Source organism: Balaenoptera musculus, chromosome 2 (genome assembly GCF_009873245.2).
Source record: "Balaenoptera musculus isolate JJ_BM4_2016_0621 chromosome 2, mBalMus1.pri.v3, whole genome shotgun sequence".
NCBI classification, from domain to species: Eukaryota; Metazoa; Chordata; class Mammalia; order Artiodactyla; family Balaenopteridae; genus Balaenoptera; species Balaenoptera musculus.
Window position 1 is genome coordinate 15045378 of NC_045786.1, and position 26085 is coordinate 15071462.

General features: G+C 36.2%; 1 protein-coding gene across 3 annotated transcripts in view; it reads right to left on the bottom strand.

The window, feature by feature from the left end:
• Nucleotides 1–26085, bottom strand: part of PLXDC2 (plexin domain containing 2) — a 414916-nt gene that overhangs the window by 206684 nt on the left and 182147 nt on the right. For all 3 annotated transcript variants that reach the window (XM_036842292.1, XM_036842291.1, XM_036842293.1), the window contains one exon: nt 16254–16400. In XM_036842292.1, the coding sequence (XP_036698187.1) occupies nt 16254–16400 (147 nt within the window). The remainder of the gene's footprint in view (nt 1–16253; nt 16401–26085) is intronic.

Consider the following 26085-nt stretch of genomic DNA (forward strand, 5'->3'; position numbering starts at 1 on the left):
AACAAAACCTATTTTCACTGCACTAACTGAAATGAGTGGTTACTAATAACCCTAACATAAAAGCTTCAGTGGCAAAATCATATATCGCAAAGAAAAGGTCAGACATAATTTTATAAAGGCACTTGCTGTAGTACACTGTTCTCCATCATTCTAATTTATTTCCATGCTCATGAGCAAATCGGTAAAATTTACAGCCCTTTGGCATGCTCACTTCCAGAATAAGAGTTTGGTTTAAACATCTATCACTAACATATCAAAGATGAACCAGGGGAATATGACAATTTCTCAGCCACAACAAATGTTTAAATATTTTAGAATAAAATTGAGATAAACAAATACATAAGTTAAAGACTGTTTTTGAGAAGTAAATAAGTTCTCAAGGAAAAACTGCTGATATATTATCCTGAAGCACAACATCAATGATTGAAATGTTTCCCTGTTTAAATGACCAGCTTACCTTAGTTATCACCATGGCCTGCTTCACACTGATAATAGCAATGACAGTTTAGAAAGGTGTTACCTTCTCCATAGTTGTGAAATCTACCCATTTCTCTCCAGGTACTACTGACACCCTTCCCCAAGTATAGATCACTTTTATCACAATAACTTGCTCACAGGTGTCTTGGACAGGTGTCCACTTTCCCTGGAATTCATTCTCCATACTATCTAGCATATCACTCCCCCACTTGAAATCATTCAATCTAGAATCCCATTGACCCTGGAATCATGCCAAAATAGTGAAAACGAGTTCTAAACCCACCACTAACTGGTCTCTCCTACCTTATGATTCTCCCTTCATATTTTCTGCTCAGGCCAGCCTTCTAGAATAACTTTTAGTTCCTTGAAACTGCCACCCTTAACCCTGGGCTCTGGTACTTCAACATGATGTCTCTTCTGACTGTAAGTGTCTCTCAACCTTGGTTGGTCATGGCTCCCATATTCTTTAAGCCTTGGCTTAGTTTGGTTGGTACTCCAAACCTGACATAAGGACTTGGAGCAGATAATTTGCTTGGAAGGTGATCCTAGGAAGCATTTGCTAAAGGAAGTGGGAAAAGTGAGACAAGGAAAAGATAAAAACTAGTAACAGTTATTGGATGTGTTACCACTATAGCCAGGTCTCCCCTTGGAGACCTTCTGAGAAAGAGCAGGGAAAATATGCCTCAGAATCATCTCATTGGAGGTTAGGAGGCTGGGCTACTTATCCATCAACTCCTATCTCCTGTTGATCAAAGGTGCTCCTGTGGGCAGTTGAATCCCCCCTTCCCCAGGATTACCCTTGCTTACCCTCAGGCAGAAAGAAGAGCCACGGCACTTGATCTGGGGAGTCGCTAGTATATTAGAAGCTGCCTCCCACAGCTTCAAGTGAACTCAGGGAGGCAGAAGGGATATGGGGCAAAGCATCAAGAGGGACTGCGAAGTGTCACTTCCTCAGAGTCCTACCGTGACTTCTTAGCCCAAGTTATACTTCCTACTGTATCTCACCTAGCATTCTCTCTGTATACATGCACACATGAAACAGCTGCATGGGGTTCAAATTTTAACTGCTTCAAAGTGAAACTCAGCATCAGGGTGGTTAAGAATGGCCCAAGTGGGAAACCAAAATTTAAACCCAGATTTGAAAGACAGCAAAGGCAATGCTCTTAATTACTGAGCTATTGAAAATAAAGTGATAAGAAGTGTCACACTTAAAGGCAAATTTTTGAAAATTATCATTCCTCCTTAAAACACATACAAACACAGACATACACACACACACACACACTCACACACACACACACACAAACTACTGAAACATAAACAAAAATCATTAAGCACTAGAATTTCATGAAGGGCTTTAAGCTAATTTATTATATATTCAGTATAATTACCCTCTGGGTAATTGGATCATTATTTTATCTCAGTATGGTATATAAAACAGGCATTGCGGGGGGAGCTAAAGGAAAGTTTTATTTGTTCATTCATTCATTCATACAGTCAGAAATCATTTATTCAACACCTTATATGTACCAGGCACTAAATCAGGGTCTGAGCATCATACAGTAAGTCCCACCCAGTTTCTTCCTTCAAGGAGTTCAGAAGATGGTGCAGGAGAGCAACACGGAAGGATAAACAAATAGGACCAGGGAGGGTCAGATAAAGGACCCGGAGAGAACACCTAACCCAGAGGAGATGGCATTGAAACTCTTTAAAAGGAATCACCAGAAGCTAGCCAGATGAGACCTGAAGGCATGGGAGTGGAAGGGATTGTGAAAATATATGTAGAAAGTAAAACTGGAAGGATTGTGATTAATTGTACATAAAAGTTGGGAGCAGGGAAGAGCAGTCTAGAATGTAGGACAGGTTTCTAGCTGGGTGACTGGTGGACCATAATCCACCAACTGAAATGATGAATACAGGAAGAAGAGCTATTTTGGTTAGGTGTGAGAAGACTTGCTGTGTCACTAATTAATTACGTATCCTTTAACTATATAATTAAAAAAAAAAAACCCAAATTGTAAATGCAACAAAGGACCCTTCTGCGATCAAAAAGGCTAACAGAACCCTGGACATTGTTACAAAAAGCCACTGTAAACAAAAAGAAACATAATCTTGAAATTTAGTTGACTTAATTGATGTACATGACACAAATGGTGAACATTTTCCTATCTTGGATCTCATCCCATAAGAAATATCTAAGGTAAAAGGAAGAAGTGTTTAGGAAAATTGTCATGTGAAGACACAATAAATGAATTAACAGGGCGAAGTATAAAATGAAAACTCAGAAGTGAAATTTTAACAAGCCTGTGTGGCATAAATAAAATCAATTGAATTTGCTAATTCCTTACACTCTGCAGAAAGCTGACTATTTGAAAGGAGGGGTATCAATAATTTTGAGACAAGCATAGGAAGTATCACAGGGGGGAGAAGAAATTTATGAAGCATGCTTTGAAAAGTTTGCAGAAGTATATAGATAGGTTCTAGGTGGTCTGTTGCAAATTTATGGCGGGTACAGCCATGTATGACTGTGACTTTTAAAACCACCTCATGCTCCCTCACAGCATGCCCCGCGGAATCACTGCTGGAACAGACCATCAGAGGCAATTAGGGCCATACTCATAGATCTCTAAGTGCGTCCCCACCTCTTACTGCCTCTTTTACATATTTTTCCTATGCCTATCGCCATCCGGCTTCTGACTAATTATTATGATCTCTGCTAATTCTTTCTTAATAACACAAGAATTATAATCCTATGTAAACTCTATTCCAGGTTAACTTGTTTGCCTATTTCTCAGTGGTATTACAAACATAAATTAATTAGTCAATGCTTGTAAGACCTTGAAGACAGAAACTATTAGGTTAAGAATCTGGAGTGGGCACATTTATAATCCTAAAGCCATTTAAAAAGTCATTAATAAAAACTGCCTTTTGTTTTAAGACAGCTTCTTATTTACAGTAATAAGGTTATACTTTTCTGGTTCCCCCAGCCTTGATTTCATCTTTATAAGGTATAGCCTTGATGAAAGCAGCTTGTGGGAAAAAAATTAGTAGTAACTACTCTTTTAGGAACTGCTGATCTCGTGAGTTCATGACAGCAAAGGGTCCAGGGAATATGGGCAGTATCCATTTATTTAAGAATAAACTCATGGATTAATCATTAATCGCTATACATATATTTTAACATTCTATTTATAATCATTCAAATCATTTCATGTTTGCAGGGCACATGTTTGTATCTTGAAGTTGTCAAATAGGTGGGATGATGATGGTGATGATGATGATGATTGACAAAGTGAGATTGGTATTATTTTTTCCAAAGACAATTTCAAAAGTTAGATGAAGTAAATTGGAATCATATCATTTGCAGTTTGCTTATTTATGTCAAATATTAACTTTGAGAGGAAATGCAAATTTTAAGAAAAGATACTTTTTGTTTTATTTACATAGATATTTCTAGTGATACTGGCTTTCATCAAAATACCTGAATAAATTATCTTATTTCCAGTAATATTTATATCCCTAATAAATAAAAATGATTGAATAATCCTTATTAGATAACTTTTTATATATAACTATGAATAAATTTAATTTCTTAATTGGGATGTGACATAGTCTTCCATAATGCACAAAACATTCTTGAACCTGAATAAGGTCCACATAACATTCATTCACCTATAAATGCTTAGAACAGATTATTGCAGTCCTTTGTTAACCATAGACACAAATTTTAAAATCTTCTTTTAGTGGAAAAAGATGGAACTTTATTTTTAAATTTTCAAAGATTCTTTTCTAATTTTTGAATGATCTAGCATGGTTTTAGAGTCAGACAGACTTGAAATTACATCCCAGCTTTGGTACTTTGTAGCTGTGTGATTTCATAAATCATTTAACCTCTTTAAGGCACAGTTTGCTCATCTGTAGTCAACACATTTCTTTAAAGGGTTATTTTAAGGATCAAACGACCAAATGACACCTGGACCTTCATAAGCACTGAGTCAATATTATATTATGTACCTGAAGGCGTCTAGCATAGCAATAGTTCCTTAAAACTCATTTCCTAAATAAAAATAGCTCCCTGTTTGACTCCTAATAAGTAGATGGGAATGATTTGATATATGTTGTTTCTAATATCAATGCAGGCATATTGCTTTTCTAATAGAATCATATGACAATTAGACATTATGTTCCTCAGCAACGTTATGATGTTTTCAGTTTTGTTATATTGAAATAATCATAACTACTGTATTTACTGGTATTAGGAGAATGAAATTAGCACTTAATATATCAGACATTATGCTAAGTATTTTGCCTGCATTTAGCAAGTATGAATGCTAAAATTAGGTGAAAGTATGACAAGAAACAGGATGTTGGTATGCACAAAGTATCTTCCCAAAAGAAACTAGATAATTACCAAAGGAAAAATAGTAAGTTTACAGTGAAGAAACAAAATCTGGCAGACATCACCTTAAGCAGGTGATCAAAGTTAACATCACCAGTAAGGAGACATATTGACATCACGGACCTCCTGATGTGATGCATGATGAAGGACAAAATATCATTCCCCTAGTATTCTTGCCAAAAATAGAGACCTGTGTTTAATCATGAAGAAGCAGTAGACAAACCCCAAATCAGGATCATTGTATAAAATAACTGGCAAAGACTCTTCAAAATGTCAAGTTCATGAAAGATAAAGAAAGATGCAGAACCTGTCATAGGCTGGAGGAGACGAGACTAGATTTGACAAATAAATGCAATGTAGGTCCTAGATTGGATTCTGGATAGGAAAAAAGATGGTTTGGGGACAATTCACAAAATGTGAATAAGGCCTATAGATTCATTAAGAGTATCACACCAACATTAATTTCTTGGTATTGATAATTGTACCATGAGTATGTAAGGTGTTAATATTTGGGGAAGCATGGTGAAAGCTATATGGGAACCCTTTCAATAATTTTTCCAAGTTTATTTATAATCTTGAAAGTATTCCAAAACAAAACTCTAGAAGGACAAGTAATAAGTTCAAACCACCAGTAGTAGTAGAGCCAGGATTTCAATCCAATATGCTTGACTCCAAAACTCCTGAGTCTTGACTACGATATAATTCTATCTCCCTTCTTTTACACTGGTGATCCTTTTCCTACCTATTAACAGACTTTCTATAGCTGTGTTCTCTACCTGATACTCTTAACATTGTCAGTGACTCACGTTTTTGTTCTCAGTAGACATAACTTAATTTTCTTTAAAATTTAATAACAATGAAAATAGCTAGAAAGCTCCCAGGTGACTGAGGCAAAAGCCACACACAAAAAAATGTGACGAAGGTACAGAGCAGTCTTCTCAGATGAAATGCACCAAATCACAGGGACTAGTGCCATGCTGGGGGGAGCTGTAGTGAGCTGCACACCACTGAGGTCTGATGGCAACACGGTGGGTCCCTTCTCACCAGATAATGGGTACAGCCTGAACTACTCTTTTTTGCTCATTTGAGGATCAGATGCTTCCATTTCTTCTCCTCCAAGGATAGATCTAAGGGCCTATTTTCTAAACTTACAGAACATTTATTTATTTTTTTTTTTACAATTGTCAATGGTAATGGCCTTTCACTGGTTTATTCACCTATTTAACAAATATATTCACTTATAAAAGTAACATAAACCAAAAGATAGTAGAATGATAGAAATATGAGTATATATATGTATATGTATGTAGATATAGATAGAAAAATTTAAATCAGTAAGTTTCCACAACAAGCAACTACTAAAGAGAGAAAATGTACTATGCAGAGGCATTTCCATGTGGTTGACAGAAGTGCAAGCTTCTTTTGGTATACCCTAAAGTAAGATCCTGCTTCTAGGCCATAAATGAGCTGAGTATATTCCAGAAATAAAATAACTGCAGTGGGCAGGATGACTCGAAACAGTTTTACCATGTAGGATTTTTACAAAATGCAATTTTAAACAAACTCTCACACTCCGGGAGGAGTGAACAGGACATGGGTCTTTAATCCAGTGACTGAAAACACTGGAAACCTAATTAAAATATCAAAATGTCCATGGAAAGGGGCTAATCAATATGCAAATATACAGGGAAGGGAGTGGCTCCTTTTAGAAATAAAGCCCATCAACTGAATTGATTTTCTGAGTTAGAAATTCTAACTGCTTCAGCACTTTTTTCATAACAGAACTGAGAACTTAATTAACCCTGCATATTGAATGACACTCTGCGTGGGACTACAGGTAAATTAGAAAACAAAATGTAAACATTTTGCACTTACCTGATGCTTGCTCATATGAACTTGAGATTAAGTGAATTATCATCATATCTTTCGATCTCTCCCATTGCACGCTTCCCAGAAACACTTGGCTTACAGTAGCTTACCTATACTTGCATGTTTTGAGAATCACTTAAATTAATGTGACTATTTACCATTCAGGCAGAGTGCAGAACATAAGTCTGTTCAAGGGCACAGAAAGTAAAACAGGATTTTATAAAGAAGCCCAGGGAGGGCAGGTAGGGGAAGGGGAGAACCAGACGTCACTTCTGAATTTTTCATGCTGCTCTAGGAACAAGGCAATGATTCTACCAGGCTTCTCAAACCTGAGTGTGCAGGGCAATCACTTAGGGTTCTTGTTTAAAATAGATTCTGATTCAGTAGGTCTTGGGGGGAAGGGAGCTAAAATTCTGCATTTCTAACAAGCTCCCAGAGCTACTGAGACTGCCCCAGGAATCCCACTTGGAGTGGTCAAGGCTTTATGTCATATAAATGGTCTTTGAAACTCTAAAACAGTGCTGTAAGGAAGCTTTGACAAGCGTGAAATGGGTTAAAAGGATAAATAGACTTGATTCCGGATAACATCATCTCACTTCATCTGTTAGCACTCAATTGACCTGAAATTTTCCATTTAAGGAAGTAAAGGATAGAGGTACCTCCTAGCCCAGCACCTTTAAAGCAATGATTTGCAAAACCTCTTTGCAGCCCCGGTACACCTGAGGGCAATGACACTGGTTACTTCCTTGACCAGAGACTTGGACAGGGAAGGAAAAGTATTCCTATGAGTTCATCCTTGACAGTTTGAAAATGCCCTCCCTTGCCTCCGTTGATTATAATCTGTCCTCCCTTCTTTCCTGTCACTGGAAAATGACTGTTTTAAAGTTAAAATGCTCACATGACATAATCTGTCCTCCCTTCTTTCCTGTCACTGGAAAATGACTGTTTTAAAGTTAAAATGCTCACATGACGATAGTTAGTATCGATCTTAACAGAAATCTATAGAGCTGTAGTAGCCAGGGTTTCAACATTGTACAAATGTGAAATCATTCCATTCTAGTAACAGCCTTAGAAAGTAGGTACTATTGTCATTCCCATTTTACAGCTGAGGAAAGTGATTAACAGAGAGTAAATAACAGACTTCAAGTCACCCAGCTTATAGTTGGCAAAAGTGGGGACTCACATCCAGGCAGCCTGTTTCTAAGTCCACATGCTTAAACACTATATCAAGGTGCCCCTCAACTGACATTGAAACAGCACGTAAAACATTGACCAGCTTAAATTGGTTTTGTTCCCTTAAATCAGGTTGTTGATTAATCAAACCTGGAGTTATTTTACAGAGACAGCAGTGCGCGTGTGCAAGACAGGAACCCAGGCCTCCAGGCTGACCCTGGAACTTAGACTCTTCAGTCTACAGAACTCAAAGAATAGAAATGCTTCCACTGGTGCCCTTTACGGAGTGAGAAGTCCTTCAATAAGGAAAATCCAGCGCCCAGCAGCACAAGTAACTTGAGACTAGTCAATCAGCTTCCAAGTTTGAAATTCCCCTAACCCCTTAAATTTCGCCCCAAACTTGGATCTGAGACAGATTTGAGCCCTGCCTGCCTCCCTGCCAGTCAACCTCGCAATAAAGCTGTTTCCTTTCTCAAACAAAGGTGTCACAGTATTGGCTTCTATGCACATCAGGCAGGGAGTCCTTGCTTGGTAACAGTGTGTTAAGATTTGGAATTCAGTGCTGGCAGAGCTCCTGGGAAGGGTGATTAAATCATTCAAAACTTGACTACAGGTTGAAATCAAAATTTAGGCCAAGTCCAATTTTAACTCTTCAACCTCCTCTGCTAACATCTCCTCTTTTATTTTTTTTTTAACTTTTTACTTGGAAATAATTTCAAATTAAAGTTACAAGAATAATCCAAAGAGTCCCCCCCACATCATTTATGCAGATTCACCAGTTTTTAACATTTTGCCACAGTTGGCAATTTTTGGATTTTTCAAAAGCTAAGTAAATTGATGCCTCTGAACACAGCTTCCAAGAGCTGCTCCTTTATCCACCCCACCCATATCTACAGTTTGCTCTGCAGGGATCAGGACTCAGGTGCCTAAACTCAGCCTATTTATCAGGAGCAAAACTTCGCATTTCTTCTCAGAGTGGCTGCATAACAAGAAATTCCTGGCAATTTATCATTAATTGAGAGTGGTTAAAAGTGTTCTACTTCTGGTCCCACTGGAGTGGAACAGAGCACCTTCAGTGAAAAAAGGATGAGACACCTACTTTCTGGGGCTGGAATTCCAGGCACAGCAGAAGTTCTGATGGGAAGGCAATTTATAAACAAACCATGTGAGACCTTGACTGTTTTGCCTAGAATAATCATCCACCACCTAAGTCACAGGCTATAATTTAGTAAGAAGAAACAGACAAAAAAAAAAGATATTGAAAATAGGTATAAAATATATTTTTAAAAGATACTAAAATACGAGCTTGTTCAGGAAATCTCAATTCCAAAATGTCTTAAGTCTTTCATCTTCTACAATTGAAGATTTTTCACAAGAATTATACCTACTTGCCTTTAGTTATATTTACCCTTAAGGAACATTATAGTCCATCTATATTTTGCTAATTTTTCTGTGCTATGAAGCATTTTCCTTGCAAAAGAGTCCTGTGAAAGCTTTATCATTGAATAACTTCAGGATGAGAATATGTTTTACACTCATGTTATCTAAAATTAACCCTTGTTAAGTCTTCATGGGGTCCTAGAGAGATCTCGGAAAGGATGATTAAAAACAGGTCTGAGAAGAGAATCTAGGATGAAAGACAGGAGTAAATGGATTTATTCATTCCACCTGAGACATGGCTGCCTCGCTGCAGGGTCCCTTTTTAGCAGCCGTTACAATTATAAAAGATTAATGTGAAACCTTCCAAGAGGGTTTTAACAGATAACCTCAACTATTCATCTCACTTGTGACTTTAAAAAGATGAGTAGAGGACTTCCCTGGTGGTGCAGTGGTTAAGAATCCGCCTGCCAATGCAGGGGACACGGGTTCGATATCTGGTCCAGGAAGATCCCACATGTCGCAGGGCAACTAAGCCCATGCACCAACACTACTGAGCCCCCGTCGCTTAGAGCCTGTGCTCTGAAACAACAGAAGCCACCACAATGAGAAGCCCGCGCGTACGGCAACGAAGAATAGCTGCTCGCCGCAACTAGGGAAAGCCCATGCACAGCAACGAAGACCCAACGCAAACAAAACAAACAAACAAACAAAAAAAGCCGAGTAGATATTTATCTATCTAGGATTTTTTTACAGCCATCACTGGTAACAGAGAATGTATGATTACTTCCTATGACTCTAACTTTATATAAAGAATGGTGCCTGTCCTCTACTAAAGACACAATATTGGAGAAATGAGATTAAATTGAACTGGAATATGATGAATTCAAGTATGATTTTTAAAAAGAAGGTGTGTTCTTGCTTTGGAAAACTAAGGTTTGTAATATGCATAAAAATTGAACACTGTACTTCACAAGGCCACTATCTTCAAGAATTTCCAAAGTTCCTTCCATGTCTAAAATATTAGATGGGAATGTTCAACCTGTGTCATTAATGCCATTGGTGGAAGAGGGACTACATCCTTCCTTGTCCACTTTGAGGGAAGTGGACCAGCTTACACGCCTGGCATGCAGAGGAGCTCAGTTACTCTGAGCTCATGTTGATTCTATGGAATGGAACAAAAGAAGGCCTTTCTTTTCCATAAAAGGCCCTCAAATAATACGTGCTTCAGGATATTCTCAAAGTTGATAAATGATTTCAGTATGATAATAATAGTAAAATGAATTAATTAGACCAAAATTAAGGTAGACACATGCAGCCACAACTCAGTCTGTTATTAAACCAGAGGAAAATCCTGTAAATGAAGACAAGTGAGTCCAGGTTGATGAATTGTGTATGTCTTACTTGAAATGAAACAACTCACAAGACAGAATGCAGCAAGTTTATTCAACCAGTCAAAAAATAAAAAAAAATACAAGCAACTTATTGTTAGACACTGCGAACAGGACTCAGGCAAAAATATGTGGTCTAGATAATAGCCCAATAGAGATAGCAAATTAAATTGCCTTTTGAGTTAATCGTTTAGAAAAATAAGCACTTATCAACAGATTTTCTGATGTGCAGAAAAAATGAAATTGTGCAATATGAGAAAACAGTTGACTAAAGTCACCACAGGCATCCAGATATAGCTCTCTCAATACCAACATTATGGAAATGTAAGAGCAATGGAAATGCTAGTCGAAATGATGTTATTTTCCTTGGGAAAAAGAAAATACCTCCAGAAAGCCTAATTTTTGTTTAATGAAGTTTTCTGTATATATTTGAGTCATCTGAGGATCCCCACAGACAACAGTCCAATTTTTAAATTTTAAAACAGTCCACCATCGAAAACTATACCAGTTTCATCAAAAACCTTACCTGCTCTATGACAGAGACACAGGAGAGCAGCACTTCATTTTGCTAGTGTTTCTTATACAAAGAATCAATCTTCTTACTAACATATAGAAAGATAATTAAAAAAAAATTTTTTTTTTAAGCCAGGGTATGTTTATGTCTGGCAAAAAGCACACTGGCAATTTCTTGGCAGAAAATTATATAGAGATATTATATAGATATAAATATATAGATATATATCTGTCTATAGAAAGAGACTCTTAGAGATTACTTAGGAATTAACTTACTTGGGGGTTACTATTTTTTGTTGTAAAGAATTAGGACTCTCAAAAAACAATGCCTTACTACCTCATTGTTATTTTCAGCATCCTTTCACATCTCATTTTTATTCTTTTTCTTTTTTTAAAATTTATTTATTTTTGGCTGCTTTGGGTCTTCATTGCTGCGCGTGGGCTTTCTCTATTTGCGGTGAGTGGAGGCTACTCTTTGTTGTGGTGCGTGGGCTTCTCATTGCGGTGGCTTCTCTTGTTGCGGAGCACGGGCTCTAGGCGTGCGGGCTTCAGTAGTTGTGGCGCATGGGCTCAGTAGTTGTGGTGCGCAGGCTTAGTTGCTCCGCAGCATGTGGGATCTTCCCGGACCAGGGCTCAAACCCGTGTCCCTGCATTGGCAGACGGACCTGGGAAGCCCCATTTTTATTCTTGAAGTAGCAGCAGAAGGTTGTCAAGGCAGGCATTTTCCCCTTCATTCCAGGTTATAAAATTGAGGTCCAAGAGGCCAGAATCTGAGAAAATGAGTTTTGGAGCCAAGGTCTCACAACTTCTATAACCCCAGACTCCTTCTACTGGGACAGTGGTACTTCTCCAGAAGTTGTGAATCAGAATTTCATAAACTGTGGTTTCAAAAGACAAAATAATTCTAATTTGTCCGGTTGTTGAATCAAACTGTGTGTCCAGCAATAACTAAAATATATGGATCTAACAGTACATAAGAAAATCTCAAAATTGTGGCATTTGAAGGTCCTCATAGAAGGAAAAATAAGTCTGGACTGGTTCCTAGGTTTGTAGTTAGAAACTTCTAGATCTGCAATCTGATAACTGTGTAGTTTGAATAAGGAACAAAAAACCCAAATAAATACCAGTATTTGAATGTAAGGGGCTTGGCTCTTTGCTTGTCATATGATAGGGAATCCTACAAAATTTTCACTTTATCTATGAAGACATGCTCCTTCCTTTAATGTGTCCAACTGTAAAACTAGGTTTTAACATCTGTTTTTACTGCAAATATGATTTAAGAAATGTTATTTAAACCAAAAAGAACAATGGAGAGATTTAAACAAAAAGGACAACGGGGAGATCTGAAGGAACATGTGATGAAATTACCATATACATGTGTGTGTGTGTGTATATATATATATATATATAAAATATAAATACTAATCATTTTACTTTACATTATAAAAGGAAAGAGAAATCAGTGTGTTTTGGCATGTGAAAAATGTGAATTAAATGACTTCTAAGTTTTACTCTGCTCTGACAGTATGATATTATTGTAGATGGGAGAAAAGGGAAAACTCTTACTCTATTTCCACATTCCTCCTTTTCTAGAAAATTAATCTAAGATTCCAAAATACTGTTTGGACCACATTTACAAATGATGGTGGTGAAGGGGAAAATATTTCTTTAAAAAATTATGTTTCCAGGGCTTCCCTGGTGGCGCAGTGGTTGAGAATCTGCCTGCCAATGCAGGGGACACGGGTTCGAGCCCTGGTCTGGGAAGATCCCACATGCCACGGAGCAGCTGGGCCCGTGAGCCACAATTACTGAGCCTGCGCATCTGGAGCCTGTGCTCCGCAACAAGAGAGGCCGTGATGGTGGGAGGCCCACGCACCGCGATGAAGAGTGGTCCCCACTTGCCGCAACTAGAGAAAGCCCTCGCACGGAAACGAAGACTCAACACAGTCATAAATAAATAAATAAATAAATAAAAAAACATGAATTTCTTAAAAAAAAAAAAAAAAAAATTATGTTTCCAGGTCAGACACTCCCATGTCTTCCTCTGACCCATTCTGAGGAAGCTGGGAAAGGGGAGGGAAACTATATCTTCAGGAAATCCAATCTTCAGCTTTCTCACTTCCTTTCCTGTTTGCCCAGGGCTGGGTTAGTTAACCGACTGCCCCGAGTCTTACCCTAGGCTAGATCTTTCTATTCTCTTTTTTGTCTAATTTGTTGACAGAAAGGATGCCCTTGGGTATGAAAATTACATCAGTTGCTGGTAAGATTTAAGAAACCCCCCTCTTCCCTTAGGGCTTAAAGTTAAATCCTGTTTCCAGCCAAATTACCAGAGAGCTTTGCATCAAGGATTTTGATGATTATGATTTCAGGGAACCTAATCAGTGAAGTGAGTCATTGTTTCCCGCTTGCCATTATCCCTTGTGGTTAAGCCTCTCAATAGTATCACAGCGGGGAGAGTAGCTGTGGCCGGGTGCCTATGCTGTGTGTGGAGAGGGGCAGGAGGAAGAGGGTATCGTTGGGCCCCTGGCTGTAACAATACCTTAACACTACAATTCTGTCATCACCTCTAAAACCTGGTTCTACTCCAAGGGTGGCATAATAGAAATGGAGCCAAGAGAACAAGGCAGGATTGGAAAGACGGGGAGGCCAACTGAAGAAATACTAAAAAATGGATCACTCTCTACAATTTGGAAATCTTCAAACTAATATTCAACAATCATACTTATGAAAGAATGTACAAAATTTTTATAAAATATTCTAGTAAGTAAATTTATAAGTTCCAAGGTATAAAACGCCTTAAATGAAGGAGTCCAAGTGGCAAATTTTTCCAAAAATACGTAACTCAGTAATATTATCAATTCTATTGTTGTAAATGGAAATTGTTTACCTGTGAGCATGTATGTGTATGTGTGTGTGTGTGTGTGTGTGTGTGTGTGTGTGTATGTATGTTCTGTTGGTGGTGATAGAGAAAGTGGGTACAGGACCAATTTCTAACACTAAGAAATACTTGACAATGGCTTAGATTATCATGGAAAACCAATGCAGAGTAGCTAAAATAAAGGTTTCTATCAGTGATATATATTTAAAAATCAATGCATGGCGCACCAGATAAGTTACAAGCTCAAGCTCAAGCTCAAGTCTTTCCATTTGTGTTTAAGCCAACCTTTGGTGTTGAAAGCAACAAACAATGACACTCTCAAAATCACAATTATAAAAAAATGGATCTTTATATCATCATAATATATCTTGAGACTATCAGAGAGCTGTTACAAGGCAGCCAAGCAAACCCTATTCCAAAGAGAAACCAATCTTCTTTGAGGAAAGGCAGGACACATGAACTGCCTCCCCTGTGGGAGAGCACAAGAGAAAGTGTAAGAAGAAATCAGCTAATATTTTAACTGATGAACTTCTTTCTCTGCTTACAGATATCACCCACAGTGGCCGACACCAGAACTGGGCCAATTCATGGACTCTCAAAGTGGATACGCAAACGTTCAAACTCTTACAAAGTATATTTTACACTATTAGGGACTGCAATATAGTGGGAAGATTGTCAAATGCAATACATTTCTGAAAAAACATGGTCCTAATCTAATCTTTCTCATTTTCTCTTCTTTTGAAGATCTGTTCTAAGCCAGACAGTGAATCATTTCTGAATCTGTCATCTTCTCTGAGACTGCTTGAATATGGAAAGGAAAGGGATGATGGAATTCAGCAAGGGGAAGTGGCTACTTCGTTTACTTCTCAGCCTCAATGAATCATGATGGTGAATTATAATTTCCATTTTAACTGTTAGAAGTCAATCTCCTGACATAGGAACATCTACACATATACAATGAAGGCTGTTGGTCAAAATTTTTGATATTTTACATTTATCAAATCAATGCCTCTTTAAATCAGATTGGCCATTACTCTATTAGTTCTATCTTTGTATCAATAATGGCAATAGCCCTTGAAATGTTAAAGTTATTTTGTTTTCTCTTTATGTCATGATAAACTGAACAAGACATGGCTTCACTGATAGTAAGATCACCACTATAATCCATGGCAACAAAACCAAATAACTTTTAAAATGTTAAATCAGGCATCATCTTTGATAAAGTGATTATCAAAGAACATTCTGTGAACCAAGTGTGATAACTTTTACACATGCATTTTGAATGGGGAATTGACTGCCTAGGTTAACACCTGAGTCACAGAACTTACTAGCAGGGGACCCTTAGGCTGATTTTTCCAAGATTAAGTTCTCTTATCTTCAATACCTAGATGGTTATAATATTTAAATCATAGAATTGTTGTGAAGATTGAAAAAGCTAATCCATGAAAGCATTCAACTTGACACATAGAACACGATATCAGTGACCATGTAAGCTAAGTGAGGCCTGTATTCATATCTCCTGTCATCCCCCGTATATAGATTCAGAAACTGTGCCTCAGAATAGTTAAATTGTTTGTTTAAGGAACCACCACTGGTAAATGATTTAAGCTCAGACTTAAAATATGTTTGGAGTCTTCTAGATTTAATTATTTTCTTTTATATTAAATTTCTTCACATAATTATTTTCTTTTATATTAAATTTTTTCACATAAATCCATAATTTGAGCTACATGTGTTATCTGAATTGTGAATGTTTCTGGTTAAATCTTTTTCAGACCAAGGGTAATAAACTCATGTAAAATGGAAGATAGCAAATTAATGTAATTTTAAAAAAATGTTCTCTAAATGCATGGATTACATGCATGTTCTCTAATTACATGAAAACTGAAAATCATCCAAGATAAATCACAACTTTAAATTGAATATGCAACTCATCATACTTACTGGAGAAGTTAATGGTTAATTAAATTAATTAATTAATGGTTAATTTAATGGTGGCTTCTCAAAATAATTCTTTATCATTTTCTATAACGTCTTATATGCAGTTATTAATCTAAACTGCAATTGCAGAACTAAATATACTTGAAAAGTGATCACAACAATGTTAATATGTCAATTAAAGCAAAATTTTTTTCACAGAAGAAGAAAAAGAAACTCAAAATGTCAAAGCACTTACTGCAGCTTGTCGATGAGTATTGGACAGTATTCCATGAATCTTCACTTTGTCCTTTTCCATTTGGTCTATGTTCACCCACAAATCCCGGCTGGCAGAATCAGATGGACCATATATCCGAGATATATAGTAATTATGATCTGTGTCCTCCTATAATAATAAAGAATAATGCACATCAAGGACACGGACAGTACAGATGGACCTTGAGGGTATTGTGCTAAGTGAAATAAGTCAGATGGAGAAAGATAAATACCAAGTGATATCCCTTATATGCGGAATCTAAAAAAGCCAAACTCATGGAAACAGATTAGAATGGTGGTGACCAGGGGCTGGAAGGGGGTGAAATGGGGAGATGTTGGTCAAAATGTACACACTTCCAGTTATAAGACGATTAAGTTCTGGGGATCTAAGTTTAAGATTATAGATCTTAAATGTTCTCACCACAAAAATGAAATGATAATAATGTGACGTGATGGAGATGTTAACTGATGCTATGGTGGCTAGCTTTTACAGTATATAAGTGTATCAAGTCAACATGTTGTACTCCTTAAACTTACACAATGTTACATATCAATTATATCTCAATAAAGGTAGGAAAAAAAGAGAAGCATTTATTTTTTTCAGTGACTACTCAGTACTAGCTAAATTTGCCTAAAGCATTCTAATTTCTATTTTAGAAGGTAAAAAAGTATATTTTACTTTTGACTATGGCTTCTTGAAATTTCTCCATTTTATCAGTTTATTTTGCTTTTTCCCTAGAGTTGTGTAAATATTTTTTTTTACCCTAAAAATGAGAGTGTGTCAGAATTGTGGCAAGCAAAGATAGAGGTAATCATACATGGTTCTTGTTATAAGCTTTGTGTTGACACTGACTGCTATTTAAAACAATACCTCTAAGATGAATCCACTTGTAGCATTTTTTTTCTTTTTCAGGTGAATTCAGAGTGCAACATTTAATGGACGTTTTTTCACATCAGTTACATTTTTGTAATACCTTTATTGTCCTAGGATCAAAAAATGTTTTTTCTTCCTTCTGACCCCCTTTTTACGAGAAGCCTTTAAATCATTATATATCAAACTTATATAATTCAGAGTTACACAGAGTTTCATTAAAAAGAAGGTAAAAGCCCTCAAAAGAAAAAAAAGAACAAAGGTGTTCCTAAAATTCATAAAAGAACAAACAAAAAAACAAAAATGATCCTATTGAAATTAGGAGTGTTAGTATTCTTCAAAATAGCCAAATGAGTTAAATAACCTCTAAGGAAAGTGAATTAGATTTTAAAAATATAAAAGTAATAAGCTTCTTTAAAATAAACTGTTATATAGACAAAACTTAAAGGCAAATGAACAATCTGTGTACAATAGTCTTTTCTAAAACAGTAATGTTAGGGCTCTCTCTAATTGCTGCTGCCCAAACAAAAAATGTCCCTTTTGGAACTAGTCTTTTCTGAAAGCCTGAACTGTAATTACTATTGAGTGACAACAAATTCAAACTTCTCCTTTTAAACTAGGGTTATATTAGGCACTGCTTTCATTTAATGGTCCTAGAAATTGAGATAATACATCTTTCCCCTATAATTTGGGTTGTTAAATTCTACTTTTATTTAAATTCTCATTATTGATATCAACATGGTACCTGTCACAAAACCTTTATTTTTCAGGTTTCTCACTCAATGAAGAGATTTAAATGTTTTAAAAAGCAATTTTGCTGAGGAACACCCAGAAAATCACATGATTCTTGACTAATTTGAATCACAATTAGTTTTTTATGTTGTTGGTTGTTTGTTTTATCATGAAATGTAAATGTGCTTATCAGTTTGAGAAGTCACTAAACAGAATGTATTTAAAAATATTCAGGTATATGTAAGATTAATGTTTAGTGAATGGAGGGTCTATGATTTGAATAATAAATTTTTGGATGGAATTTCATCTAATGCATTTATTATTTAAGTGCTAATTATATAAAATATAATTATTCTTGAAATCCAGTCAAAATAAGAATACCATGTACCTTTTCACAAGTCATCACATATATATAAATATATATATATATATATATATATATATATATATATATTTATATATATATGGGACTACATGAAGGAAAGGAATATTCTAAGCAATATTCTAAATAGATTTTGCTTCATGACTAAAAGAAAAAATATGACCCCAAATGTACATCTTGAGAAAAGATGTTGATTAAATGTTAACAGTAAATTAAAAAAAAAAATCCTATATCTCCAATTAAACTCTAGGTATCATGTACAAATTACAAGTATACCCACGATGAAAGATAAGAAAGTTCTGCAGAGAAAAAAGAGAAAAGGAGATACAAAAAAAGGAGTAGGAATAAGATTCTATGAAACTCAGGAGAGCTTCTATCCTAATGATTTTCCAGCCCTCCCTTCCAGAACGTGATGACACTGGTTGCTTGGGTTCTAGGAGAGTAACAAGCATTGTGGTTGTGCCTTCAACTCCTTCCTATTGTCTGGTGCTTCACCATTGGAAGCTTTCAGTGGTAAGTACCCTCCTTGACACTGGGCACAAGCCATTCTACACGTGTCACTCCACTGGCAACAATGGTTGGTGGGCATGATGAGCACATAACCTAAGAAGGACCAATTAGTGAGTCATCTTGGAGATTAGGTAGAGAGGAGATAATTTCCCTGATTCTGACTGCTGAGATGTGTAGATATGAGACTTGGAACTACTGCCAGCATTTTCTACCAAGAGGGAATCCTGCCTGAAGATAAAGCAAACATAGATAAGGACAGAACCATAAGCAATGCAAAGAAAAAGCCAGATCCCTGACCAAGTATATCTAAGTGCGCCAACTCCTGGGCTTGTTCAACCACTTAGATGAACCATTAAATCTCTTCTATTGTTAAAACACCTTGAGTTGAGTTATTACCAACCAAAAGAATCCGAACTGACAAACAAGTTTCCTTAACTTGCACGAAAAGAGACTTAAGCAATGTTGAATAAGACAACCTTATCTACAGATTTATAGATCTAGATAACAAACATCTCCCATTCGCATCTGGTAGTCCAGCAAATCACACAGAAGGAATGAAAACTTGTATTTAACCAGCCAGAAATCATCAAATCTGAATAACAAACAATAATGATTCATTTGATTTTTCAATGAATGGTATAAAAGGGTGGTTTTGAAGAAAATATTCAGTGAGTTTAAATTAAAAATTTAATCTTTTTTCCCTATTGCTAGTATTTTTATAAAGAGTTCAGCAACACTGAGGTCAGAGATGTAATCTTTAGATGAATTATGTAATAGATTTTATGATGCTGCCAAATTCTTATACAATTGCCAGATAGATATTTTCTTTAATATTACAAACTTTCAGTATAGAGTTCGGTATAATTGTTGCAATCAACATATCTAAAATGACTTTGGTATTTTCCTTAACCCCTAAATCCCTGTAATTAATCAAGACACAGTCTTGAAGTTAACATAAAGAATAAGAGTATCATTATGCTAAACAATGGATTAGCTGCAAAAATATACATTTTTTTGTCAGTAATCAGTAATTACAGTTACTGATATGGCTATGTGAACATACACCTTCATTTTCACTTAAATCAGAGCTTCTCAAAACAACATCACATCTTTGAAAATACTGAAAGTTAAAGCTTTTTGACTTCTTGGTGTTTGACTTCTATAGCCCAAGCTTGCCAAGTTGTCATGGCAACTTTTTTTCAAAGAGGAAGACAATTTATTGTTTACCTAGGAATTTAGAGACAAAAGTTGTTAAATTCCTGGGAGAGGTGTTTGGCTCAGTTATTCAGGAAAGCCATAAAACAGATGTCTCAAAAATATGACATCTTAGCACTACTAAATTACTCAAACCATATCTTGTCCTTTATAGGAGTAATGGTTCTTAAAGCTTTGCCAAAAGCCACTTCAGGCACAAAGATTTTCCTATTCTGCTCAAAAGCAAACTACTTCTTTCTTTCTTTTTTTTTTTTTCTTGCAAACTATTTCTAACATCATAAAAAATAAAACAAAACACTACTGTGATATGCCTACTTGCCAATTCATTTAGGAAACCAACTGTTACTGAAAGTAGATGGCACAATAGGTAGCTATAAATCCTATAAATCCATGCTTTTCAAACATGTCTGGAATTGTACAGCTGTAAACAGAGGACATACACCAAAAACACAGAGAAAAAGTCTTTGTAACTGTAGCCTAACCATTCTGCAACAATCAGTTTACACAATTTCTAACCCAAAGGTTGTCTTCTCTTCCATCATGGGTGTTAAGTTGATTTTATGTTGAATAGTTCTTATGGATGCCTCACATTGCCTGTGTAGTAATAGCATTTGAACTCTAAATTCATTTCATTAAGAATTTTTTTTAAAAAATCAAGAATATATTGTATGAACATCACTGTGCTAGTCATTTGAAATATATGGATATATAAAACATAGTCAAAGTTCTCAGGTAAAGTTATTCAGCATTTAATCAATCAGTTACCTTTCAAAGATAGTTTCATAATAAATAAAGAAATATTATAATTTGAATGGTTCTTGCCAGGTATTAATATACGTAATATAATGTAATGTACTGTAACCAAATATGTTACATTCTTATATAAATGATTTCACAAGGGCCATATAGTACATTTAAAGGTAAAGCTATTTAAAAATATTACTCGTCTATATAAAACTCCTCAAAAACAAAGAGTTAAAAAACAGTGATCTAAAAAAATCCTGTTGCTATAAGAAACCAAAGGACATGATCAAATAACAAAAGGAGAAAAAGAGTGAGCTGGCAATACTTTTCTCAACTACATTAGAAGGAGGTGACCTACAGGGAATGTGGTGTAGGAAGATAGGTCATATGAGTGTCTCTGTTAATAAAAAGCCAGTGAGAGTATTTAGCTTTCTTTCACTGGGTTGCCAAAAAATGAAATTAGACCTACATATTTAAGCACATTTGAAAAGCATATGAACAGAATATAAAGGATTATTAAATTAGCCCCACACAATTTCAGCACGATAGGAGCAATTACATATTATCTTCAAATAGCCTTCAATATACATCAGCAAGTACTACAACAATACCCTCTTCAGACACTCAGAACAATTACATGGGATACAATTAAATTTACTGTTATGGTGTCAGAAGAATTAAAATCAGTTCCTCTATCTCCTGTTGATTATATCAGATTATTGCACCAGTTCTCATTATGCATATCTTTTACGTATCTTCAGTTTCTCACAGATGCCTTTGCTATTTCTTTAAGGATTTTTACCTACTTGATCTATTTGCAGCATGGTCTATCCCCCTAGAAATATCTTGTCCATGACTCTTTGGTAGGTATTACTTATTTTATCAGTTCTTCACAAGAATTTAGTTAAGTGACACCCAAGAATGTAGGATTAGTTGGTGTGTGTGTGTGTGTGTGTGTGTGAATTTATCGTGAGGTCAGATTACTATGTGACATATAAAATATGGGATTCCAGCAATATTTCCATCATAAAACAGTTTTCATTTTCCCAGTAACTGTTTCTCTTAGATGAGATCATCTCTCATGCTATGCAAAGAGAGGTAAACTGTATGGCCAAGGGAGCATAACACATTTATGATCTTTCAAAATAATAACAAAATCAAAGCTCTATAATTCAATTAAGTTATTGCCTACATCTCCAGGCATTTTGGAATGTGTTGGTATGTGTTTGTGTTGATTCATTTATTAAATGAAACAAATAGTATTTTTCTACCTGGATATATTTTATCCAGTTTACTTTAATTTGCTCCTGGTAGAAACTTTCAACCTTTTCAAGAATAAACCTGCGAGAGTATTTCCAGTCTTAGAGTGGTGAAAAAGCACAGACCAGAGAGAGAATCCGGGGCAGTTTTGAGTGAATTAACATCTCAATTTATCTTTTATAAATACAAGCAAGTGATGGCCAATCATACAGTGGTTGCTAAAGAGGTGCACTGCCAAACTACAAGGGATCTCTGAAGGCTCCAAAAACTTAGGGAAAAAATGCATGCATGAAAAAAGTTTAAAAATATGTATGAAACTTCTATTAAAAAGCTCAAAATTAGCATTAGAATAACATAACTCAAAGGATATTTGGGTTGAAGTACAGCTTCTACCTCTAAATAGTCACTGTAAATTCTGGGCTTTATATAAGGAATTCAACTAGGTGTCTCTTAAAATTCCTTTCAGCTAAGGTTCTGAGATTCTAAAGCCACAAGGCAAATGGGAAGAAACTGCTAGGGGTGAGTGAGTCAGAAGACTTTGCATTATTTAAGTGATACCCACCAAAAGAAATATAAGTGTGCAGTTTGAAGAACCAACAGAGGTAGCTAGTTATAGTAACTGTATAGTATAGTACCATTTCAATAGGTACTTAATCATCCTTGTTGGTAAGTTGTAGATTGGCCCCAAGACTGGAGGCAAATTAACAGACTTGTTTCAAGGAGTGTACGAATCCCTGGGAACACTATGCGTTATCTGTGCAAACTAAAAAAATCACAGGTCTTGTATTTGTGTGCATTATTTTTCAAATGCACAATATATTGTGATGCATAAAATGTGTGATCATTTTACAGTTACTGAATTTCTCTATAATTCTTGGTGTATTTTTCCAATCAACTAGAAAGAAACAACAATGGTGTGAGGGACCATAAAACATTCTGATAATCAAAAAAGACAATCATAATTTATATGGACATTTCTATTTTAGATGTAGCATTCATGATGGGGCAGGAACTCAGACACTATAAACATACTGTCTTAGTCCGCTCAGGCTGCCATAACAAAAGACCATAGACTGAGTGGCTTAAAAAACAAAAATTTATTTCTCACAGTTTTGGAATCTGGGAAGCCTAAGATCAAGATTCTGGCTGATTTGGTTTTTGTGAAAGCTCTCTTCCTGGCTTGTAGATGGTTGCCTTCTCGCTATGTCCTCAAAGGGCCAAGAGAAAGTTCTTTAGTGTCTCCCCCTCCTCTTATAAGGATACCAATCCCATAGCGCCCACCCTTATGACCTCATTAAATCTTAATTACCTCCTAAAGGCCCTATCTCCAAATATAACCACATGGGGGTTAGGGCTTCAACATATGGATTTAGGGAAGACAGAATTCAGTCCATAGCACATACAGATAGTTCCTTTATTAAGTTTGGATTTGTAAGAAAGCCCTAGATTTATTGCCTTTGAAAATTCATGTCATTCTCTAGTGCTAATCAAAATTGCCACTCAAGCTTTCTAATATAGGAGGGCTTTTTGAAAATCCATGCAGTTCTCTAGCTTGGCCTATTTCTTAGAAAAAAAATTGAGATATTTATAATTTTACAAGAATTATGGAAAATTTTACTCTGGAGCAACTTCTAAAAATTATAACTCAGTTGACAATTTTCACACAACCAACATTTGTGGAAAAGTTGGGTAATTTCCCCCTATGAACTGGTCAATCTCACTTCAAAGGTAGCTGTTACTGTTCCCACAAACACTGGGCTTGACACAGCCACCCCTTCCATTTCATCCTCCCCACCACATGCCACACCAGCCCTACTAGCTCTCCTGGTGTCCCACGAGTACGCTATGTGCCCTGACACCATACTGTTCACCTGCTCTTTTATGCACCTGGGATGATCCTCCCCTATTCTGTCATGCTTTATTTCTTAGTCTGCTTTAATTTCCTTTGTAACTTTTATCATTGGACTTCAAAAAAAAAATTATTGCCTCCCCCCACTCCCCGTTTAAAATATCTCTCCCTCTCTTTATTGGGTTCACTGCTGTATTCTAGATAGTAAACATTGGTACATGATAGATAATATATAGATTTGTAAGTTTTAGACCTTCTTTATATTTTTCAAGGCTATTTACTTCGGCTCTATTACCTCCTAGAAAAGATGTTACAGTGGTGGATTCTTCTTAACAGCAAGGAAGAAGTAAAAACTCATACACAAACCAATCCAATTTATTTATAAATATATTTTATTCACTATCCAGTTTATTATTCTTGAAATTTCCATGCCCTATTACAAAACCCCTCAAGCCACCTCTATCAGTGGTTATTGCTGGGTAACAAACAACCCCCAAATTTGGTGGCCTGAAACAACCATTCATTTGTTTAGGACTGGGTGCAGCTGGGCATTGCTTCTGTCCTACACGGTGTCAGTTGGGATCACTGATGGTTTGTGGCCAGTTCTCATGTCGGCTGGGGACTGGCTGCTTCCACATGGACTTGGCCACATGTTTAGGGTCTCTCTCTCACTGTGACATCTCATTCCCAAGGAGACCAGATTGGGCTTATTCCCAACCTGAAAGAATCCAAGCAAGTGAGAGCGGAAGCTGCAAGTGTCTGGAGGCATTGCTTAGAAGGTGCTTAATGTGACTTCCATCCCATCATTTGATCAGAACAAGTTACAAAGCATGTCCTGGGTTCAAGAGGTGAGAAGATAGATCCTACCTCTTTATGGGATAAACTGTAGGAATTTGGGGCCATTTTTAACCCATCATGCCATGCAAATTTTCTGTGCCTGAGTGGTTGAGCTGTTTTGCTAAGTATAAATAAACAGTTACTTTGACCCCTCTAGGAGATACTGTATCATTTCCACTTCAGTTGAGAGACCATTTTGACAATACCTGTGGGTAGCTTCAATTAAAAAAAAAAAATCTGTAGCTGCTTTCATTTAGCATAGACGTACTTTTAACAATGTAAATCTTCCTATTGTTTTCTAAATAAGAATTTTAAAAGCCCATTTCAAATGATAAATTCTTCCAGGACCACATTTTAGAAGAAGGAAAATCTTGTTGCCAACTCACTTAACTTTAGGTAGCTGATGTACAGGTCAAACAAGGGCAGAACAAAGGGAGAGAGGCTGCAATAGTTTCATGAGCCATTAAAAATAAAGAAGCAAAAAGAAAAGCACAGTCTGTTGCAGTTTTGTTTTAAAATTACCAATTCTAGATTCAAACAAATATTTTCATAATATGGTTTTGCTGACTTTGCAGAAAGGCTCCCTCTCAGATCTATAAAGCTGCTATTTATACCTTGCGATAAGATTACAAGATAGCTTAGGAGGGATTTTATTTCAGAGCAATCTGAGAAGCATGCTTTCCTTTTTGCTTCTGTCTTACAAAATCACACAAGGGAAAATCAATGTTATGAGCTTCTCACTTTCCTAAGAACTAGCCGGAAAGTGTAAGAAAAATGCATGGAGGTCAAATATTCAAGTGAACATAGTCTAATGTAGGAAGATGCTATAAAACAGCCTATTTATTTACAACCATTTCTTTTAGATGTCACTCATACAAGCTAACAAGTATTTATGATGCACTGATTATGTATGTGGAGGTCTTCAGCTGATGGCTGTGAAGGGCAAAAGATGTTTATGATATAGTCCTTGCTCTCCAGAAACCTGCAACAGAGTGACATAATGCAGGTACTCAAATCTCTCTACTCCAGACCAGCATAAGATAAAGGCTGTACTAATGGCAGCTTCAGTTCTATAAGCCTTCTCAGGAGGAAAAAATCTCATTCAGTTTTAGTGATAAAATAGAGGGCTCATAGAAGTCATGATATTTAATCTGGGCCTTGAGGAATTAATTGAGAGGGCGATTTGGCTCAGAGGGACTGGTCTGAACCCAGGAGAATGAGCAGAAAAATACTAATAAGATTACAGAAAATAACTAGAACAACAGACACATATAGGGGAGTAATGTGAAGTGAGTGCAGTTAGATATGTAGAATTTTGATTGCACAGACCTTTGAACATCAATCTGGAAAGTCTGAATTTGATTCTGTGTAAAATGAGAGCCTCGGAAGTAATGGATTAAGTGTAGACTTAGATG